The sequence below is a fragment of the Myotis yumanensis genome, unplaced genomic scaffold (assembly GCF_028538775.1).
Source record: "Myotis yumanensis isolate MYYU_CA2020_CCGP unplaced genomic scaffold, mMyoYum1.0.hap1 SCAF_8, whole genome shotgun sequence".
NCBI lineage: Eukaryota > Metazoa > Chordata > Mammalia > Chiroptera > Vespertilionidae > Myotis > Myotis yumanensis.
In genome coordinates, this window is record NW_027223759.1 from 24,511,788 (window position 1) to 24,530,048 (window position 18,261).

Genomic DNA, 18,261 nt, shown 5'->3' on the forward strand with positions numbered 1-18,261 from the left:
TATTAAATCATTCTGCAAAGGTCAAGTGGGATGTGTCGTTCCTGATCTATTTTCATATTTCACGCCACAGACTAAGCGACTGGATAATATACACTGTATTTCCAAAGACTGGAAGACATTTACGCTCAAGTGCTGATTTCCTGTGTGTGATATTAGTCACTTAGACAATGGGGTTTTATACAATGCTGTGTATGTGTAGGAACTCGGCCAATGCTTTTGTGTGTGTGTGTGTGCGTGTGTGTGTGCTTGAAAATCTTCCAGTTACCAGCTGTCAGAAACACAGTTTAACTGCTTACCATTAGAAGAAGCAACTAGTTCCAATTCATCATTGCAGCCATAAGGCATAATATCCTCAGGTTGCCAAAACAACACTTTTCCTTAAATGAATATTCAAAAGGTGTAAAATCCATTTAGCTGCTAGATAATAATTTACAAGCTACCAAAGTTCTTGTAGTCAAGATGTCTTCTTCTCCCAAATATTGGGGCAATGCTTGCGACTCAGAAAGGCTGACCAGTGCAAAAGGAGACCCCAAAATCTAAACTTGTATTGCATCACTGTGATGAGCATTTTAAAAGTGACAATGAAAAAGCAGATATTTATGTATTTTCTATTCAACATTTTAAATTTTTTTCACCAATTCACAAATATTATCTCACTTTTCTTTCAGCCTTTCTAACAAGTAGGTCTGAGAACAAGTGCATCCATTATATTTAAGGTATAAACAATTATCTGTGTGGTGCATAATAACCAAGGGTAAATGGTAAGCAACCATTTGAGTCCATTTAATAAACATGTCAAGCAAGTTGCCAATGAATAGAATAAAGTTGGAAACACAGAAATGCCCAAAAGACTGTCCTCATCTTCCAGAAATTTAAACTATGGAGGAGATAAACAAGTTGAAAATAGTTATGAGATTGTTCATATGGGCAAGTCTGATGTTCCAGATCTCCTGGAACTATTAAAAAACACCCTCTAACTATAAAAGAACATTCCCACTTTCTTAAAGTGCAAATACCCGCACTTCTTAACCCCATGAAGTCCAACATTTGACCAGATTGCTCTCATCCAAACAGCTCTGGGAATGCTGGCTAAATGACTACAGTCAATCATCTGACTTTGGATGGCTGCTGTACATGACACCTCTTAGCCTCCCCACATGGGTCTTCCTTGGGCAGCACCTGCTGGTGTTCCACCACTTCGCCCCAACTTGGGCGTGAATCCTTCCTTCATTGCTTAGGACAGTAGCTGAGGCCTAACTTTTTCTGAAGTCAGGAAGAACAGAAAGAAACTATGAAACAGAAAAGTTAAACCTTGGTATAATCTGTGAGCCCTCTGAGACCCTGTCCACCATTCTCCATTATGCTCTCTCTGTGAGGGACTGCTGTACAGACCCACGTGTTTGGCTCCTGTGCCCTCTGGCTTCTAACTGGGTTCAGCCATGGGGAGTCCCAGCAGGAGCTGGGAGAGCTTTCCCTCCCTCACTCCACTTGCAGCTGCCTCTGAACATCTTCATCACAGGCCAATCTCAGAGCCAACTGCTCTACAGGACTCTCTCGCCAGGTTCCAAGAAGCTCTCCCACCCATCTCATAGCAGCCCTCCTTCTCTCTCCCTTGCATAATCCCTTGCAATTCCCCTACACCCCTCCAACTTTATAAATAGTCTCTTTATTAAAAACCCTTCTCTACATTTCCAAATTCAAGAGTGTCATCTGTTTCCTGTTGACCCTGACTGATACAACCCATGATTGCCTGAGGCCCACACCCAGATGTTCCCACCGGGTTCTCCTCCTGTGCTTCTGGGAACGGTTTACTTCCTTAGTCAGTCTCTACTCTTCCAAACCCAGAAAGAAGGAATTGGTTTCCTATAAGTAAATGTAATATGTAAGCATAAAACACCACCTACAAAGATGGCCTTTGACATCTGTCTGCAAAGTTGCTCAATTTCTCAACATCTGAACATATGTTCTTTACTCTCCATTCCAGGGTAGGATATTTGTGTTCCCTTTACATAACCTAAGAGACAACTAGAGTATTTGGGGAAGGGGTACAGTTTGCCCCCCAAAATAATTTAAACTTGGAGCTTAGAAAAAGAAGAGAGGCAGTTCTTCCCATTTTTGCCTATCAAGGCTAAACAAAGAGATCTTGGGACCCATCTCCAAAAAGCACCCAGTCACAAACCTTTGGATAATGAGTAAGAATGGATCATCCCAGTCAACCTGTACAAAGGGCACTCACATCCAGAACTCTCCACTGATGAAAATGCAACTTGGCTACCAAGAGTTAACTTACACCCCCACCAAGCTTTTGGGGGCACAGATTAGAAAAGTCACAATCATGGCAGACACATGTCCCTTCTCCCATGAGTTTCTTATTGGGCTCCTGAAGTTGAAAGGCTTTCAATCAATTTTTAAGGAATAAAGAATTGTTCCACTTTTCCAAATCTCAGATCCTTTGAACCCTATAAACTGGAGAGCCCCACAAGGCTCTGGCTGTGGGCCTGTCTTACTGGAGAATCTGGGAGGTCCAGCACCTGTCTGATTCCCTGGCTTCCTTTGACTGGCAACGCCACAGCTGGTATCATGTAAAAATGGAGCCGATATGTCCTTTGCCACTGCATCTGCCCAGGAACTTCCTTCTTATCCCTAGAGATTCAGCTCCGGGGTCACTTTCTCTGAAAAGTGTCCTCTCTCCTTGGGATCTCACACTAACTCTTCCTTACATGTTCCTTTGTGTTCTAACCCTTCATTCACTGATCTAGCTCCCTCAGGGCTGTGGTCTTTTGACAGCAAGAACTGGCTTATTCATCGGCATAGCCCCACTGCCCAGCACACAGGAGTTGGAAAGGTATCAAATACATTAATTAGGAAATAAAACCACTGCCTAACTCCCTCACTCTGCAAGCAGTGGATGTGTGGGGCTTATTTTCAAGGCTCAGGAGCTGTATAAATGCTTGGCTTCATGGAGAGGGTGAGCCAGATGAGCAGGATCAAAAGGCAGTTATTTTTTCTGTTACATGATTAAAACTCTCCTGAATGCCACAGGATTACAAGAGCCTGAGGAACAAGATGTCAACACACTTCTTGGGGAAAAGTCCCAGCCCTGCTGATGTTTGTGTGGTGGGGCCTTGTAGACCTCCTGCTGTGGATACAACACTATCCTGGCACACGCCAACCCAACAGAAATTCCTCAACTCACCCTCGAGCAGCATCACTGCTCCTCTTTACTTCTCTCCCTCTGGGTCAAGAGCTGATGGTGAAGTTTGGGGGGTAATGAGGCTAAAGTGCCTCCATATTCCAAAGTGACTTCTGTTTCTCAGCTCTGCTTGGTAAGTGACCCTAAACACTGCTTCAGGTCCCAGAAAACTCATCAGTCAGTTTTCTGGTCAAGTGCAGTCAAGGCTTCAATGCAGCCAAAGACTTCTCCCTGCCCTACCTGGTTTGGTTAAGTGGACAGAGCATTGGCCTGTGGACCAAAAGGTCTAGGGTTCAATTCCGGTCAAGGGCACATGCACAGGTTTCGGGCTTAATCCCCAGCAGAAGGCGTGCAGGAAGCAGTCGATCAATGATTCTGTCTCATCATTGATGTTTCTGTCTAACTTTCCCTCTCCCTTCCTCTCTGAAGTCAATAAAAATATTGTTAAAATAAAAAAATAAACTGTATTTCTATACACTACAGAAAAAAAATTTTTTTTAAAGACTTCTCCCTGAGTTCTCTGTCAATCCGCCTTGCATCCATCTCTATGGATTCTGAGTCCAGCAGTCTGGGTACATCCAAACATTAGTCTGTTTGTTATTGTTGTTGTTATCAATAACTCTGCAGATTGCTATACAACCAGGGCTGAAAGCCAGAGCTCTAAGCAATAAACTAACTAGCTATTTTCCTTTTTTATTCTGATCCTCCCAGTAGTGAATACAAAAATCAAGATCTTGTGCCAGCTGCATTAGTCAGAAATACAGAAATATGGCTTTTAAGTGACTTGTTAGACCCCCTACCTCTCCCTTCTTTCCTAAGGTTTTGCACCAATCCAATCTCAAGACCATCTGCGTGCCTCTGATTCATGAGCCAATGGCTGGTCCCCTCCACCCCAGAGATTACTGCAATATCACCCTTGTTCACCCCAATTCACACACACTTGAGGTTGAGCTCCTTCTTCAGATCGTGCAGGAACAGAGGGTATAAGAGAGTCACTCTTCATTCACTTCTTTATTCTTTTATTGAACAAGCAGTACTGAATACCCATCATGGGTCAGACATGATGGGATACAACGGTCAGCAATACCCAAGAATGGACCTATAAAAAAGATAGAACTGGCTTATGTCACTGGCATTTGGCAAGAAGCTTGAGCCTAGCTCTGTTTCTTCCTTTTCTCTCATAGATCATCTAAAGCTAATTCCAGATCCATGAGTGCATGTCTAGGACTGAGACTGGCTTTGTGAATCTTTGCACAAATACTGCCACTTGTCACTTATTCCATTCTTCAATGTTTGATATAAGCTCTCCTTATTCATAAATGGTTAAGCACCAAAAATCATTTACTCAGGATGGTTGAGGCCCAAGTCTTTATCCCCAAATAGATTTTGTTCCTATACAGATGTTGGTTCTGGTCCCATGTGGTAATTACATAGTTTGAGGAGTGATTCTTCCATGACATGTCCATACAAAGGGTATTAATTAACCCATTTCCTCCCTCATTTAAGACTCTTTCTAAACTCACAACCATAAGTCAGTGACTTTGTCCATTACATTGGTTCTATATGCCAGCACTAATGAAGATCCCTTCTAACACAGGATGTTCCCCAGATATCCAAGTGTATGTGAAAATACATTTCCAAATTGGGCTGATTAAAAGCCCAAAACAATATGTTTGTTTCCATCACAGATGTGAAGTCTGATATCTATTCCTAGGAAAACTGCTGCCAAGGAATGACTCAGCAGCTGACACTAATGCAGCCATTTGATTTTCAGTTTTAACTTTACAAATTAAATTGTATAACTATATGGATAAAGGGGACCCTCTCCAGACACATCCAGGTTAAAGCCCAATTGACTGGCAAAGGCTCAAAGTCCTTAAGGGGGATGAAACTAAGGACACTGGCCAGGGTTAGGATGGGGATGTCAAAGCCGCATTCCTTTGAAAATGGATTCAATACCAAAAAAAAATTAGGAAACAAATAATCTACGGAGACTTACAACAGGAAAAATATGAGCAAAGCAACAGATCTCAGAGGCATGCAGACATAAAAGGGCATAAAGAAGTATATCAAAAAGAGATATGAGCCACACATGGCACGTTCTGAGATCAGTAGGGAAGGGAAAGTGATATGTAACATCCAGTTGCTGTTGTGTAATCCCACATCCTGGTATTTTCCCTCGTGTATTGGGAGTGAGTTTTTTTAATGCCTGGTTTCAACTTGAGTTGGGCATGAGGATAGGTTGACATAACAAAGTGATATTGCAGGCAGCATTTGGAAAGGCAAAAAGAAAAGCACGTTCTGCCATTAGCCCAAGTAAAAGGCAATGTCGCTATGTGTGACCCTAGCCAGACTGATGAACAACTATAGACCTCAGTCCATCCATCTGTAAATTGGGGCTAAATATGCCTGCCTCACAGGATTTTGTGAGGATTAAACAAGATAACAAAAGTTAGACTACCTTCCTTTCCTCTCTTTATAATAGTTTTAGAAGAAATAATTGTCAGGAAAAAGGCAACATAGTTGGCTGAAAGAATGATTGTGTGAGCTGAAAAGACCTAAGGCATTTAAAGAATTTGGACTTTTTACCTACTACACTTCAGGTCCTTGGGGTTTTTAAAAAATGAACTCGCATGCCTTAGGTCAGTGCTGACCTTTCTGTGATGATGGGAATGTTTTATATCTCTCCTGCCCAATGTGGTAGCTTTTGGCCATTGCACTCTTAGGATGTGGCTAGTGCAACTGAGGAATCATTTTTAATTTCATTTACTTTTAATGACTTTAAATTTAAATAGCCCTACATAGCTAGTTGCTATCAAAGTGAAGAGTGCTCCTTGAGATCTTTCTGATTCTAAGCTTCTCCCACACAGTCTGGACTTGGGGAAGCAGAAGAGGGTGAGTGTAAGCACACAGACTCTGGAATCAGACTGCCTGCACTCAAATCCCAGCTCTGCCCCTGGGTGATCTCATATAAGCTCCATGTGCCTCAGGTTCCTCATCTATACAAGAGGAATGCTAATGTCAAAACCTGTTACATATAAGAGGCTGGGGGAAATAAATAAGTCACTATAAGCAAGGACCTCATGGTTATTCATCTGATGAAAACAGTCCTCCTAATTCATTACAACTATGTATTTACTCCTCTGCCTTAACCATGAGGTTATAAGCTAAAACACCAGTACCAAGATCCATGATGGCACATTTAGACTCTCATAAAATAAGCATTTAAATAAGTGTTGGAGGGAGGGAAAGAGAGAGGGAGGCAGGAAATGGGGGGAAGAAGAAAGGAAAAATGAATGAAATAGGCAGTAATGTTTTTCATGAAGAGTGAAGAAAGCTTCTAAAACAAAATAAAATTTGACAGCTTTGGATCAAAATTTCAGTGGAGATGACCATGGGAGATGAAGATGAAGTGAGGTGCACTGGGGGAAAGCAGGCTTCCAAGTAATGGGCTGGGAGAGCTCTGAGAGAACAGAGGAGAGAGGTAGCTAGACTTCATTCCACATCTATAAAAATACAAACTTCAGTCCTTAAAAGTGTGTGCAACCAAGCTTCTTCAAGAAAACACTATTGAGGGTCATGTGACTTTACTTGTCCATGTTATTATCTAATCTAAAAGGCACTGTTAGGAGTGAAGTATATGTTTTGTTGGCTCCCCATTTCCAAGTTTTTATTAATACTACATTCACCAGTTCCCGCAAAAAAAAAATCAGTGTTGGGCAAGTTTTCATAACTGTTTATTCATTATAAATAGTAAATATTTACTGCACTTTTTACATGAAAGACATTTTTACAACACATTGTTGTTGGTTGAGGCTGCAACACAAAGATAGATCTTCTCTTCATCCATCACCCACTAAGACCAATGTATGAACTAAACTCGGGACTATGTCTAGTCTCACTAACTCACTATGTCATAGTTCTTAACGCTAAAGGGAATGTATTTGTGCCTACCTCGTTCGTGATTCCAAGCATAGAAAGAAATAAATAACACTGCCTTCCCCCTGCCTGTTTGTTGTAACACCTCCAAAAACAAATTTATTGACATTCTACAATGTCACCACAATAACATATGTAAACCTCAGTTTCTAGAATCTTTTCATATTGGATATTGTTGTATAATTTAAAAGTACAGGAGAGCCACGTGGACATTTCTGCTCTTGCCCTGCCTTTCCTAGAAAAGAGAAGAATGTAAACGTAGTCATTTTAAACGCATTATTCTCCAATATGGTCTCTAGTCAAAAGGAGCGAGCCGGGTGTCGGTTGTCCAGCAAGTGGCGAATATCTCTGCATTTGACCACAGGGAATCACGGGCTGCGAAAATAAAGCACCTGCAAAAATATAGTTCTGATTCTGTATCTATGACCCTGGCATTGCCAAGGCGTCCGTGAGGTACACAGTATTGCACACTGATAAGCAGCTGTGGGAATGCACTCAATTCTCCGCCCCCTCCCCGCCCAGGTAGGCTTCCACGTGAAACTGAATTGCGAAAACCACACACACCTCTCCCACGCTGGGAAGGAAAACCGGCTTTTCCTCCCCTTATCCCAGGTCCTATTAGCAAGATGTGTCCTTCTGGGACATTTAGTAACAACTGAAGTACAAGTGAGGATAAGAGAACAAATAATTTATTTGGGAGGTCCTTTATAGCTAGTCTATCTTCCTAAAAATGGTGGCATTTATTTGTATATCAATTTCCAGTGTGTAAAAGTCAAGGATTCCTCCATGCCTGCTTCATTAAGTGAGCAGCTTAAAAGTTGTAGAAGTGTCAGCATTGGATATCAAGGTTATACTTTAGAGAATTTTCTGACTATATTTTAGAACATTCTGCTTGCCTGAACCAATTCAGATAGATCTCTCTCTCTCTCTCTCTCTCTCTCTCTCTCACACACACACACACACACACACACACACGTGCACACACATACATACATACATGTGCACGCACACACAAATGGAATGTTTTAGCTCCTTGATGATCAGCACTAAATGTTGGGATATTTGATATGTAGCCATGTTAAATCATTGCCTTAAAATGTTGCATTTGTCTTTACTGATCTGCGTCTTCCTTTTCTCCACGGCTTTTGTCCAGCATGTTCAAAAGAATTTGAAACCAACTACTGGAGAAAGAAAATCAATCATTCTCCTCTGTCTCCTGTCAAGACTGCCCCCCGAGAGGGTGATTTTTTTTTTTTCTGAGATTCTTCATGTCTCGGCTGTGGAGACTGGAAACAGGGCCAGTTTTACTCCAAGTGGACAGTCCACTTATGCGATATCTGGCTTGAGATAATGAAAGGCACCTGTAAGGAAACACACACAGCTCTTTAGGTCACGCTGGGACAATTCACGGCAAGGGGAAAAATCAGCTACAGGCTGACAATGTCATATTTAATACCGTGGTATCAAAGGATGGAGACTAATATTTTTATTCCTGAGACAAGTTTGACACAACTCTGTGTCTTTGGGATTATACTCCACATGATCCTTGAACTGACCTCATTAAGAACATGTGTTTCTAATGCCAAGTGTTAGTTCATTTTGGCCAACCCTTGTGTTTTACCTAGTGGCAATCAGGTTTCACATCGCAGCAATTAATAACCGCAAGATGTTGTTGACATCTGTTAAGAAAATAATTATACAAGCGAGTCCTTGCTGGAACCTCAGCCGGCTTTGCCCCAGTTGATCCTGGGATGCAAGGCTGAGTCAGGCCGCCACATCCCCTTCCTTAAGGAAGAGTTGGAATTTTGTACCCTTCCAGACGTAAATACCCCCTAGAAAGTCCAAGGCTTACTTTGTCCATACTGCCCATATTGGTAGCCTGTGACAGGGTCCATACTGTAGCCCGTGGTGCTGTAGGTGGGTGGACAATAGGACTGAGATGTTGGCAGACTGTCCAAGCTCTTCATATGGTCTAGTCTCTGACTGCAGCTGGCCGACACCGTGGTGGTAGGTTCCAGGCCCCCAGTGAGAGGAGAGAGGGCATAATCGGTCTGGGGCTGATGGGGTACCCCGCCGTGGTTGGTCAGGAGTCCCATTACCTAAAACAAACAGGTGGATTAGGAAGACATGAGACTGAGAGAAGGACCCTAGCCTACAGCTGACAGAATAACTGGAAAAGTCCCATTGGGATTTCTTTGGAAATCTCCTGTTAAAGAGCTGTCCCGAAGATGGTGACCTGAATTCAAAGTAGCAGAGGTATTACATCATGCTCAAGGAGAACATCTGACTGCCCTTTCAGAAAAAGGAAAGGGGAGGGCATAGGGGGAGGAAGGAAAAAGAAAATGAAGGAAGGAGAAGAAGGGGGGAAAGAGAGCGAGATTACACCATGCCCCTAGTGATAAAAGCGGAGCTGGATTTCAAAAAAGGAGAAAGGAAGGAGGGACACAGGGACAGAGCTAGGGGGAGATTGCATCTGTTCACATAGAATAATGTCTAACCATCTATTACATTTGTTTCACCTGTGATTTTAAGTATAAGGTATTTGCTTATATTTTTTTTTAAAGTTAAATGAATTCAAATCAAATTCTTTTCCTGTGTTTCGAGATCTCTGTGGCTTTTTTCAAAGTGTTCCCTCTCAAGAAAGTTGCTCCCGCTCTAGCTGGTTTGGATCGGTGGATAGAGCGTTGGCCTGTGGACTGAAGGGTCCCAGGTTTGATTCTAGTCAAGGGCATATGCCTGGGTTGCTGGCTCCATCCCCAGGAGTAAAATCAACTGCATGTTCAGGAGGCAGCCAATCAATGATTCTCTCTCATCATTGATGTTTCTATCTCTCTTTCTCCTCTCCCTTTCCCTCTGAAATAAAAAAATATTTTTTTTAAAAAAAAAGAAAGAAAGTTGCTCCCTATCTTGGGCATCCTTCAGTAATTAGAAGTAATTGCTCCATCCCTGAGGCTTCCTTGTACTTTTCTCACCCCTCCCACCCTGTAATCCTCACTTCACCTACATTGAACTGTGAGAGACTTGAGGGAAGTAGCCTCACCTAACAGAGTGCTTAGCATCTAGTAGGGAGGGAGTAAAGGAAGAGAAGGAGGAAGGAAAGGAGGGAGGAAGGGAGGAAGGGTAAATGATTCTCCAAGTAACTGCGTACCTTGCTTAGTCTTCCTCTTCTTCTCTAAACTAACATTTCCCTATAAATAAGTGTTAAATGAAAAGCCTGAAATGCAAGCATGTTATAAAAAGTCCACTCAGTTTTGTAAATAACCCTAAAGAGCAAGAGAACTTTAAAAAAACAAACTGTGATAACAGAACAACTTTCAGATTAGCACGGTGACAAGTTTCACAAACTCAAGCTCGCTGACCCTTACAACACCTTGTTTCAGAAGTAAGTGGATAATTAATTTTGCAGCTGGAAACCTGCCGCACAAGAGAGGAAGTGATTTTTCTCCGGTTCATACAAGTCAGTGACAGGGCTCAAAAAGTAATTGCAGAAAAAAATCAACTGCTGGGTGTAGAGCCTCGTGTGCTTACAAAATATCACCTGCTTACATCATATGTAAACGCAGGGGCCCACAATGGCCCGGTATTGCCATAACAGTTCTGGTGTGTTTTACGATGTTTGAAGGACATGAAGCTTAAAGTGTACCCAGAAGAACAGGAGGAGGGGCAGTGATGAAACCCGATGCCTGACTCCAGGCCTTGTGCAGGCCCCCAAGGAAATTCAGGCCCTAGGAGCTGGGATCTAAGGGTTCCAGCAAGGCAGGCGGGAGAGACTAGTCTTGCATCCCAGAAATTACATTCCAAAAAATAATGAGGCCGCAATGCCCTTTGGGAAGGGCGTGCATAATCCTCACAGCTAAACAAAATCTTCTTGAAATAAAGCTTTAAAATGATCCGCCTTCCATAGCCCAACAGATGAGGGAGGGAAGGAGGGAGGGAGGGAGGGAGAGAGAGAGAGAGAGAGAGAGAGAGAGAGAGAGAGAGAGAGAGAAACCATCTTCTGTGGATTACCCATCTCCACTTCTTTGTCATAATATCCAACTTTTTAAAGCCATGCCTAGATTTTCTTGAGCTATGTGGTGAAATATCTTTTTAACAAGCTCTAAAAACTATGTATATTCCAAAAAAAACACATCATATGCAACAGAGCATAGTTTTGTTTTATTGGTGATTTTAGGGGAAGTGAAAATCACAGAATAAAGTAAGAATCCATAGGATTCACAGCTCCAGGAGAATGGAAAGCCACTAGAGCCTGGGCTCCCTTAGGGACCTACCCTACAGTTTATAGTGAATTTACTTCATTTCTAAAAGTTGAACGTAACCTACAATGCATTGAAGTTATTTCCCAAGTGTTCTTCCAACTACATGGTATGGGGTTTTTTTCCCCTTTTTTGCCTTTCTTTGAGCATATATTGACGATTTTACAGCGCATACTTGGAAAATTCATAGACTTTAATTGATAATACTAATTTATTTAATATTTCAGTTCAAGACAAAATTTATGTATGTCTATTACAATAAAAGAGTCTTTAAAATAGAGGTTGTTCGATGTCAAATGCATTCTTTTTAAATCAGAGGTACCTCTTTGTGTACTGGCCTAATGGGCAAGAATGGATAGGAAGGATTAAACATAAAAAATGAAAAATGTGATATATTTTTTTCATGAAAGGGGAATAATGACACAGGGTACAAATATCTCACTGTAAATAAGCTGTGCTAAGTAAAAACAAAACAAAACAAAAAACTAGGGAAAAAAACAAATTTTTAACTATCAATCCATAAAGAAAATTATCCAGTAGTACTAGATAAAAAGGGAGCATATTTTAAATGAATACATCCTTCATGAAGATATATACTTGAAACTCAGTTTATGGTATGTCACTTTAAGGAAGAAATGGAATACCCTATGTACAGTTATAGTTGGAGAATAAGAGCAGACTTTTATTCAAAACATGCACACTCTCCCATGAGCTATATGTACATTTTTGTGATAAACTTTTTTTAATCCTCTGCTATACATTTCTTGTTTGCATAACTTTGAAAGCAGCAATAACTTTGACCACGGGGTGGGGGAAGCGGGGAGGGGGGACCATGAAGATTCTAAGAGAAGAAATGAGTCCTTCCTGTAAGCAAAAACCAGCTTATGATGTTCATGGAGCAACTTTTTGCAGCTGCTAAATTTAAAAAGAAAATGGTGTATAGGATTTACATCTAAGACCTTGAAACATACCTATTGAAGGAGGGAGATATCTTTCAGGGTCATATTCTAGGTCAATAAAAAGATAGTTCCTCAAAGGTTCTAGGTCATGGTGTCTTTAAGACATCCGGGAGCATGACCCAATCAGAAAGGATGGCTGCCGGGTGAAGGAAAGAGAAGAGCAGCTTGTTGGCTCTTCCTATCAGTACTGCCACTTATCACACTTGGGAAGCTAGTGACAGCCCTGCTTTAGCAACAGCTCTGAGCTCAGCAGCCCAATACTTGCAGTGGCTAATGTGCAGAAATTAAGGGGACCAGAGATCAACTGTCTTTGGTCCCTTTGACTTCCCTGATAGAGCCCGAGAGATAGACATTCCCCCACAAACTCTTATCTCACTGTAAATATCACATACTGTAATTGTGATTTGTTTCTCACGAACTGTATGAGAATGGGGAAAGATGCACTAATATTTTCCTACAGTTGGTCTGAAATTAAAAGTAATAAATAATTATAACTAATGCAATTCACTTCAATATTTCACATTGATAAGACTTGAGACATATACCTATTTTAATAGATTTAAAAATTAAAAATGAAATCTCTGTTGGAAAAAAATAGTGAATACATAAACACAAAATATATTGCTTTCCCCTAACATAATTTAAAACCTCAAATCTCTGTGGAAGGGTCTCATTTCACTTTTATGTACGTTGCTTTAAAAGCTATTTTGTACTTCATGTGGTTCAAGAGAAGCTATGAAAATTTCTATTTGCTGCACAAAGAAGTTGGTAAATGAAATTCTTGGAATTCCCCCAATATGGTTTTGGAATGTCTTCCAGTCATACTTTTTTTTTCTCTTTTAGAATATTGTTAGGATTTCTTTTATATATCCTTTTCCTATAGCAATTGTAATTCAAAAACATAAAATAAAATCTCACTTTGTTGCAAAGTGTGTTCTTTTCCCCCATAAACCATCAGTAAGTTATTTCTACTATAGGGATGGCATTTTTGCCTGATTATTTTTTTTTTGGGGGGGGGGGGGCATGCAGGGAACAAAATTGCCTGGTTTTTACACACTATTTCAAAGGAAAAGAAATAAACTCAGGGCTACTCAATTCTGTCTACAGAACACTGACCACATTATTAAATGCCAGGTAAATCCAGGAAGTACAAGGACCAGGAAAAACATTGTCCTTTGATGAAAATCTCGGTTCTGTCCTTTGGGAAAGGAATGTGGAGAAAAGACTAGTTTTTCTTAGTCTTTATTTTTAAACATATTTTTACTGATTTCAGAGAGGAAGGGAGAGGGGGTGAGGGAAACAAACATCAATGGTGAGAGAGACTCATTGATTGGCTGCCTCCTGCACACACACTACTGGAGATCCAGCCTGCAATCCAGGCATGCGCCCTGACTGGGAATTGAACTTTGACCTCCTGGTTCATAGGTGGACACTCAACCCTGAGCAACACCAGCCACATGAGGAGAACTTAGTTTTTACTTTTAGTTGAGTACAACTCTTAGGGAAGGCATCTAAAAAGACATCTATTAAGGATATTTTTAAATTGTTACCTATAAAAACATTTCCTAGATGTCGTGTCTAAATTGTTTTATGGATAACCTTTACAAACAAATCCAAAGCCTTGGAATCATAAGCTGATTCCTTCATCATTCACATTATTAGAGACAGTTTCTGAAGATCTCCTTAAACTCATTCTCAAATTTCAGAATTCCAAATAGGTTGTTTATATCTTGATTGGAAGATTGTACGGTTCAGGAAAAGCTAACTCTTTAGAATTGCTTCATGCCATATATCTCTTGAATGAATTTTCCTATTGTTAAGATTAAATATAAAAGATAAAAACTATGGGCCAAATTAAGATCTACATTTAAACAATGCGTCTGAAAAATATTTGTCTTGGCGTAAGCATTATGGTTTTACCTTCAGTTGAAAGTGCTCAGGGCTTATCAGAAATCTAAAATGCTTTAGCAAACTATGGTATACATTCAGACACTTCTATTTTTGTTAGTAAAAATCCTGATTCGTGTCTTTATTTATTTATTTTTGTTCTTTAGTCACCAGATGTTCTTCTGAGTTAATATTTAATAGCATACATTTGTGTTTTAGATGACCGTTGTGAATTACAGCTTTGCATGATAGAAAAGGGGTTTTTTTTAAACCTTCTACTCATCCCTCCAAATTTACTGACTATATATATTTTTAATTTGGATATGATTTATTTACAGAACCAAAAAAGATATACATATATTCAAATGTTAATCCAACTGACTTTTGCCGATATGGGTGCTACCGAAGTCATCTAATGGTTAAATCTCAGCGACTGCATCTTCGAGGCTGAAAAGCTTACATTTGAACAGCAGAGTCTTTCCAGAAAATGTTGTCTTCAGATTCAAATGCCTTAGGAATTATCCTGCATTTGATTAGCATCTAAATAATTAGATTTTGGGTCCTGTCGGTTTGAAAGCTAGGAGAGGGAAGTTGCCTGAAGGCAGAAGTTTCTCTGAAGGTAGGTACGGTGACCTTCTCACCCAGACCAGAGTTAAGGGAAGGGCATGGCTGACCTTTACCTAACCAGAGAGAAAACCAGGGCCTGTCAAATGTCTGGCTAAATACACCCTTATTTTAAAATTTTAATCATTAGCTCACATTTTACAAGTAGCTATGTTTAATGCATGATGAAAAAGTGTGTGTACCAGACAAGTGTGGTTCAGATGTTGCATATATTTGCAAGTTTTATTTGTGAAGAGCTCAGTAAGTACTGTCTCAATTAAACTCTAAGTAGCACATATGCTTTAATCTCCAGTCCTGTGACCAATTAGTGAATCACTTCTACTTTAGCAGTTCTTTAGTATACCTATTTCTCACTAGAGCTAAGCTGTTAAATTGGTAGCAATATTCTTTAGGGACGATGCCTAAATTATAAATATAGGCAAAGAATTAGCATAGAAAAGATTTGCAACATGTATATATATATGAATACAGACATATATCCATATGTATAGTTTACCTCTAGCTGATAATGAACTATCATATTATGCCCATCTATTATCAATAAAATAAAGCCCATTTTTTTAAAAAAAGCTTATTCTATCTAAATGAGAAAGTATGCCAGTTAATACATTTGGTATTTGACTATGTTAGACCCACCATGGGCCATAATAAAATTCTCACATGTTTTAATTCATTTACGCATGCCTGCGTTTAATATGCTTTGTGACCATGTCTACAATTAATATGATTTATGAGAAAAGAACATGTGCAATATTAGGGGGAGGGGAGAGCATACATATTTTTTTTCTTCTATGAGTGAAAAATATAACAAAACGGCTCAAGGAAAATTGTGGGCTGTTAGCATAGTGGAAGGGACTGACAGAGCCCTGTGTAAACTTGGGGGAGTTAATGATATCCTCTTATCTGACCCTGACACATTTGCAGCATGTAATTTACAGAAGCTCTGTCCAGGGAATCTTGACAAATGCTCCTAACGATGTCAGGGCAATGTTCCATTCTAATGTGAAACAGATGTGGGTCAGATACCCTCATTCATCACTTAGCACCGAGAGTCTCCAACTCTTTCTGGGAGGAATGACATTACCTGCTGTTAACTCTTCTCGGCTCAGGAAATGTCTCACAACCACAGTAGCACCCTTAAAGGGTAAGCACTAAAACCTTTCATCGTTTCAAAAACCTGTCTGAAAACATGACTGTGGAAAATCGAACATATATCTTGGTTTAATTTCATGACGACTTCAGGACACGTTTGCTAAATATTCATTGATCCTTTGGGACCTAAAATGACAAATTTAGAAAGGGAAAAGCTCTGGGCTTAGACATCCCACAATGCTTCAATGAGATGGTGTTTAAAACTTGATGTCTAATTGCCCATAAAGTAAACCTGCATTCAAGGAAATACAAGGCTTATTCCCCCCCACCCCCCGATAACCATTCATAAATACAAACCTTGCTGACCTTTAACTGCCCAGCTGTCTGAGATTCACCAAAAACAAACAAACAAAACACCTTATAATGAATTAGAAATCCACATTGCCTTTTCGAAAGAAGAGACTCAACTCTGCCCCTCCGAACCAGAGGGTTATTAGGCTCCACTGTATTCCCTTACCACTAAAATTTCCCTTCCACCCCAAACCCTAACAACATGAAGGGCAGACATCCCAACCTACTAAGTAGGAAAACAGTTGCTCAGCTCAACAAGGGTATTTTTTCTTTCTTCCAGACCATGCGGGAAGGAGGCAAATACGTCTGTGGCTGCCGGGAGTCAAAGTCATGATTCCACCTACTAAATTCCTGATGGTTATAGGAGAGAAGCATCCCTTTCCTTCTCTTCATGTGAAGGAAGATATGTCCTTAGGATAGAGAAATGAGCAAGTGAACAGACCTAGTAATACTAATTGAATGAGTAGATGTCAAGAATGAACATATCCTGCCGTAACCGGTTTGGCTCAGTGGGTAGAGCGTCAGCCTGTGGACTCAAGGGTCCCAGGTTCGATTCTGGTCAAGGGCATGTACCTTGGTTGCGGGCACATCCCCAGTAGGAGTGTGCAAGAGCCAGCTGATCGATGTTTCTCTCTCATTGATGTTTCTAACTCTCTATCCCTCTCCCTTCCTCTCTGTAAAAAATCAATAAAATATATTTTTTTTAAAAAAAAAAGAATGAACATATCCTTTAGGGAATGTTTTCTGGTCGGTTTCACAGGCTTTGTGGTAAAGAAGAATAAATATTCATTTCAGACCCATGGAAACGTGCAGCAACTTGACAGATTTGGGTCAACATCTGACCATACAGTCTTCCAAGAATGAGAAGCTACAACCCACTAATCTAAAATCCTATCTACCTTAATTCCCTCCCTTACCCAATTCCAGGGCCACTGGACCAATAAAGATGTTATGTTGCTTTTCCACTTGAAAGTGTACTTTTGTTGCCCTGGCTGGTGTGGCTCAGTTGGTTGAGTGTCATCCCAAGCACCGAAAAGTCACGCCTCTATTCAGGGCACATACCCAGGTTTCAGGTTCAATCCCCAGTCCCGATGCATGCAGAAGGCAACTGATTGATATTTCTCTCTCTCTCTCTCTCTCTCTCTCTCTCTCCCTCCCTCCATCCCTCCCTCCCTCTCTCCCTCCCTCCCTCCTTTGCTCCCTCTTTTCCTCTTCCTCTCCCTCTTCATCAGCCTTTCTTTTAAAGAAGAAAATGTGCATGTGTCCTTCATCATAAATCAGGTGGTGGCTATGCCTCCTATTGTCCAAGCAACTCTGTAGGCTGGCAACAGACAGGGAAGCCACTTACATAGGTCTCTAATCTACAGAAATTGTCTGCTCCTACAGATCAGACAAAATAGAGTCTTTGTGATTTAATGATCAAAAAGATGTTTCCAGAGACATAGAAGCATTGAACAGTCCGTCAATCTTCAGAGGGAAGGCAGGGGAGGGTGGCGATGGGGGGTAAGAGATCAACCAAAGATTTGTATGCATGTATATAAGCATAGCCAATATACACTGAGTGGCCAGATTATTATGATCGGCCAGATTATTATGACCACTCCATCAGTACTTCGTTGGGCCACCTTTTGCCTTCAATACTGAGGCGATTCTTCTTGGCATTGACTCCACAATATGTTGAATGGTGATATGAGGAATCTGACACCATGCCTGATAAATAGCACTGTCCAGTTCTGTGAGATTTGATGGTTGTGGAACCAGCTGCCTGATGGCTCTTTTAACTTCGTCCCACAAATGCTCAATTGGATTGAGATCTGGTGATTGTGGGGGCCACCTAAGCAAGGTAAAGTCTCCCTCATGTTCTTGAAACCACTCCTGCACAATATGAGCACCATGGCATGGCGCATTGTCTTGTTGGAACAAGCCATCTCCATTGGGATACGCCGCCATCAACATGATA

At 40.7% G+C, this 18,261-nt stretch overlaps 1 protein-coding gene across 4 annotated transcripts in view; it reads right to left on the minus strand.

Annotated features, from left to right (window-relative positions):
- Positions 1-8,059: 8,059 nt before the first annotated feature.
- The window catches only part of PAX3 (paired box 3), a 93,837-nt gene continuing 83,635 nt past the window's right edge, over positions 8,060-18,261 (minus strand). For 3 of the 4 annotated variants that reach the window (XM_070423328.1, XM_070423329.1, XM_070423327.1), the window contains exons 8-9: positions 8,985-9,231; positions 8,219-8,493 (exon numbers count right to left, since the gene is read on the minus strand). In XM_070423328.1, the coding sequence (XP_070279429.1) occupies positions 8,459-8,493; positions 8,985-9,231 (282 nt within the window). In that variant the 3' untranslated portion in view covers positions 8,219-8,458. Of the gene's footprint in view, positions 8,494-8,984; positions 9,232-18,261 lie in introns of all 4 variants that reach the window. The other variant, XM_070423326.1, reaches the window with a different exon arrangement.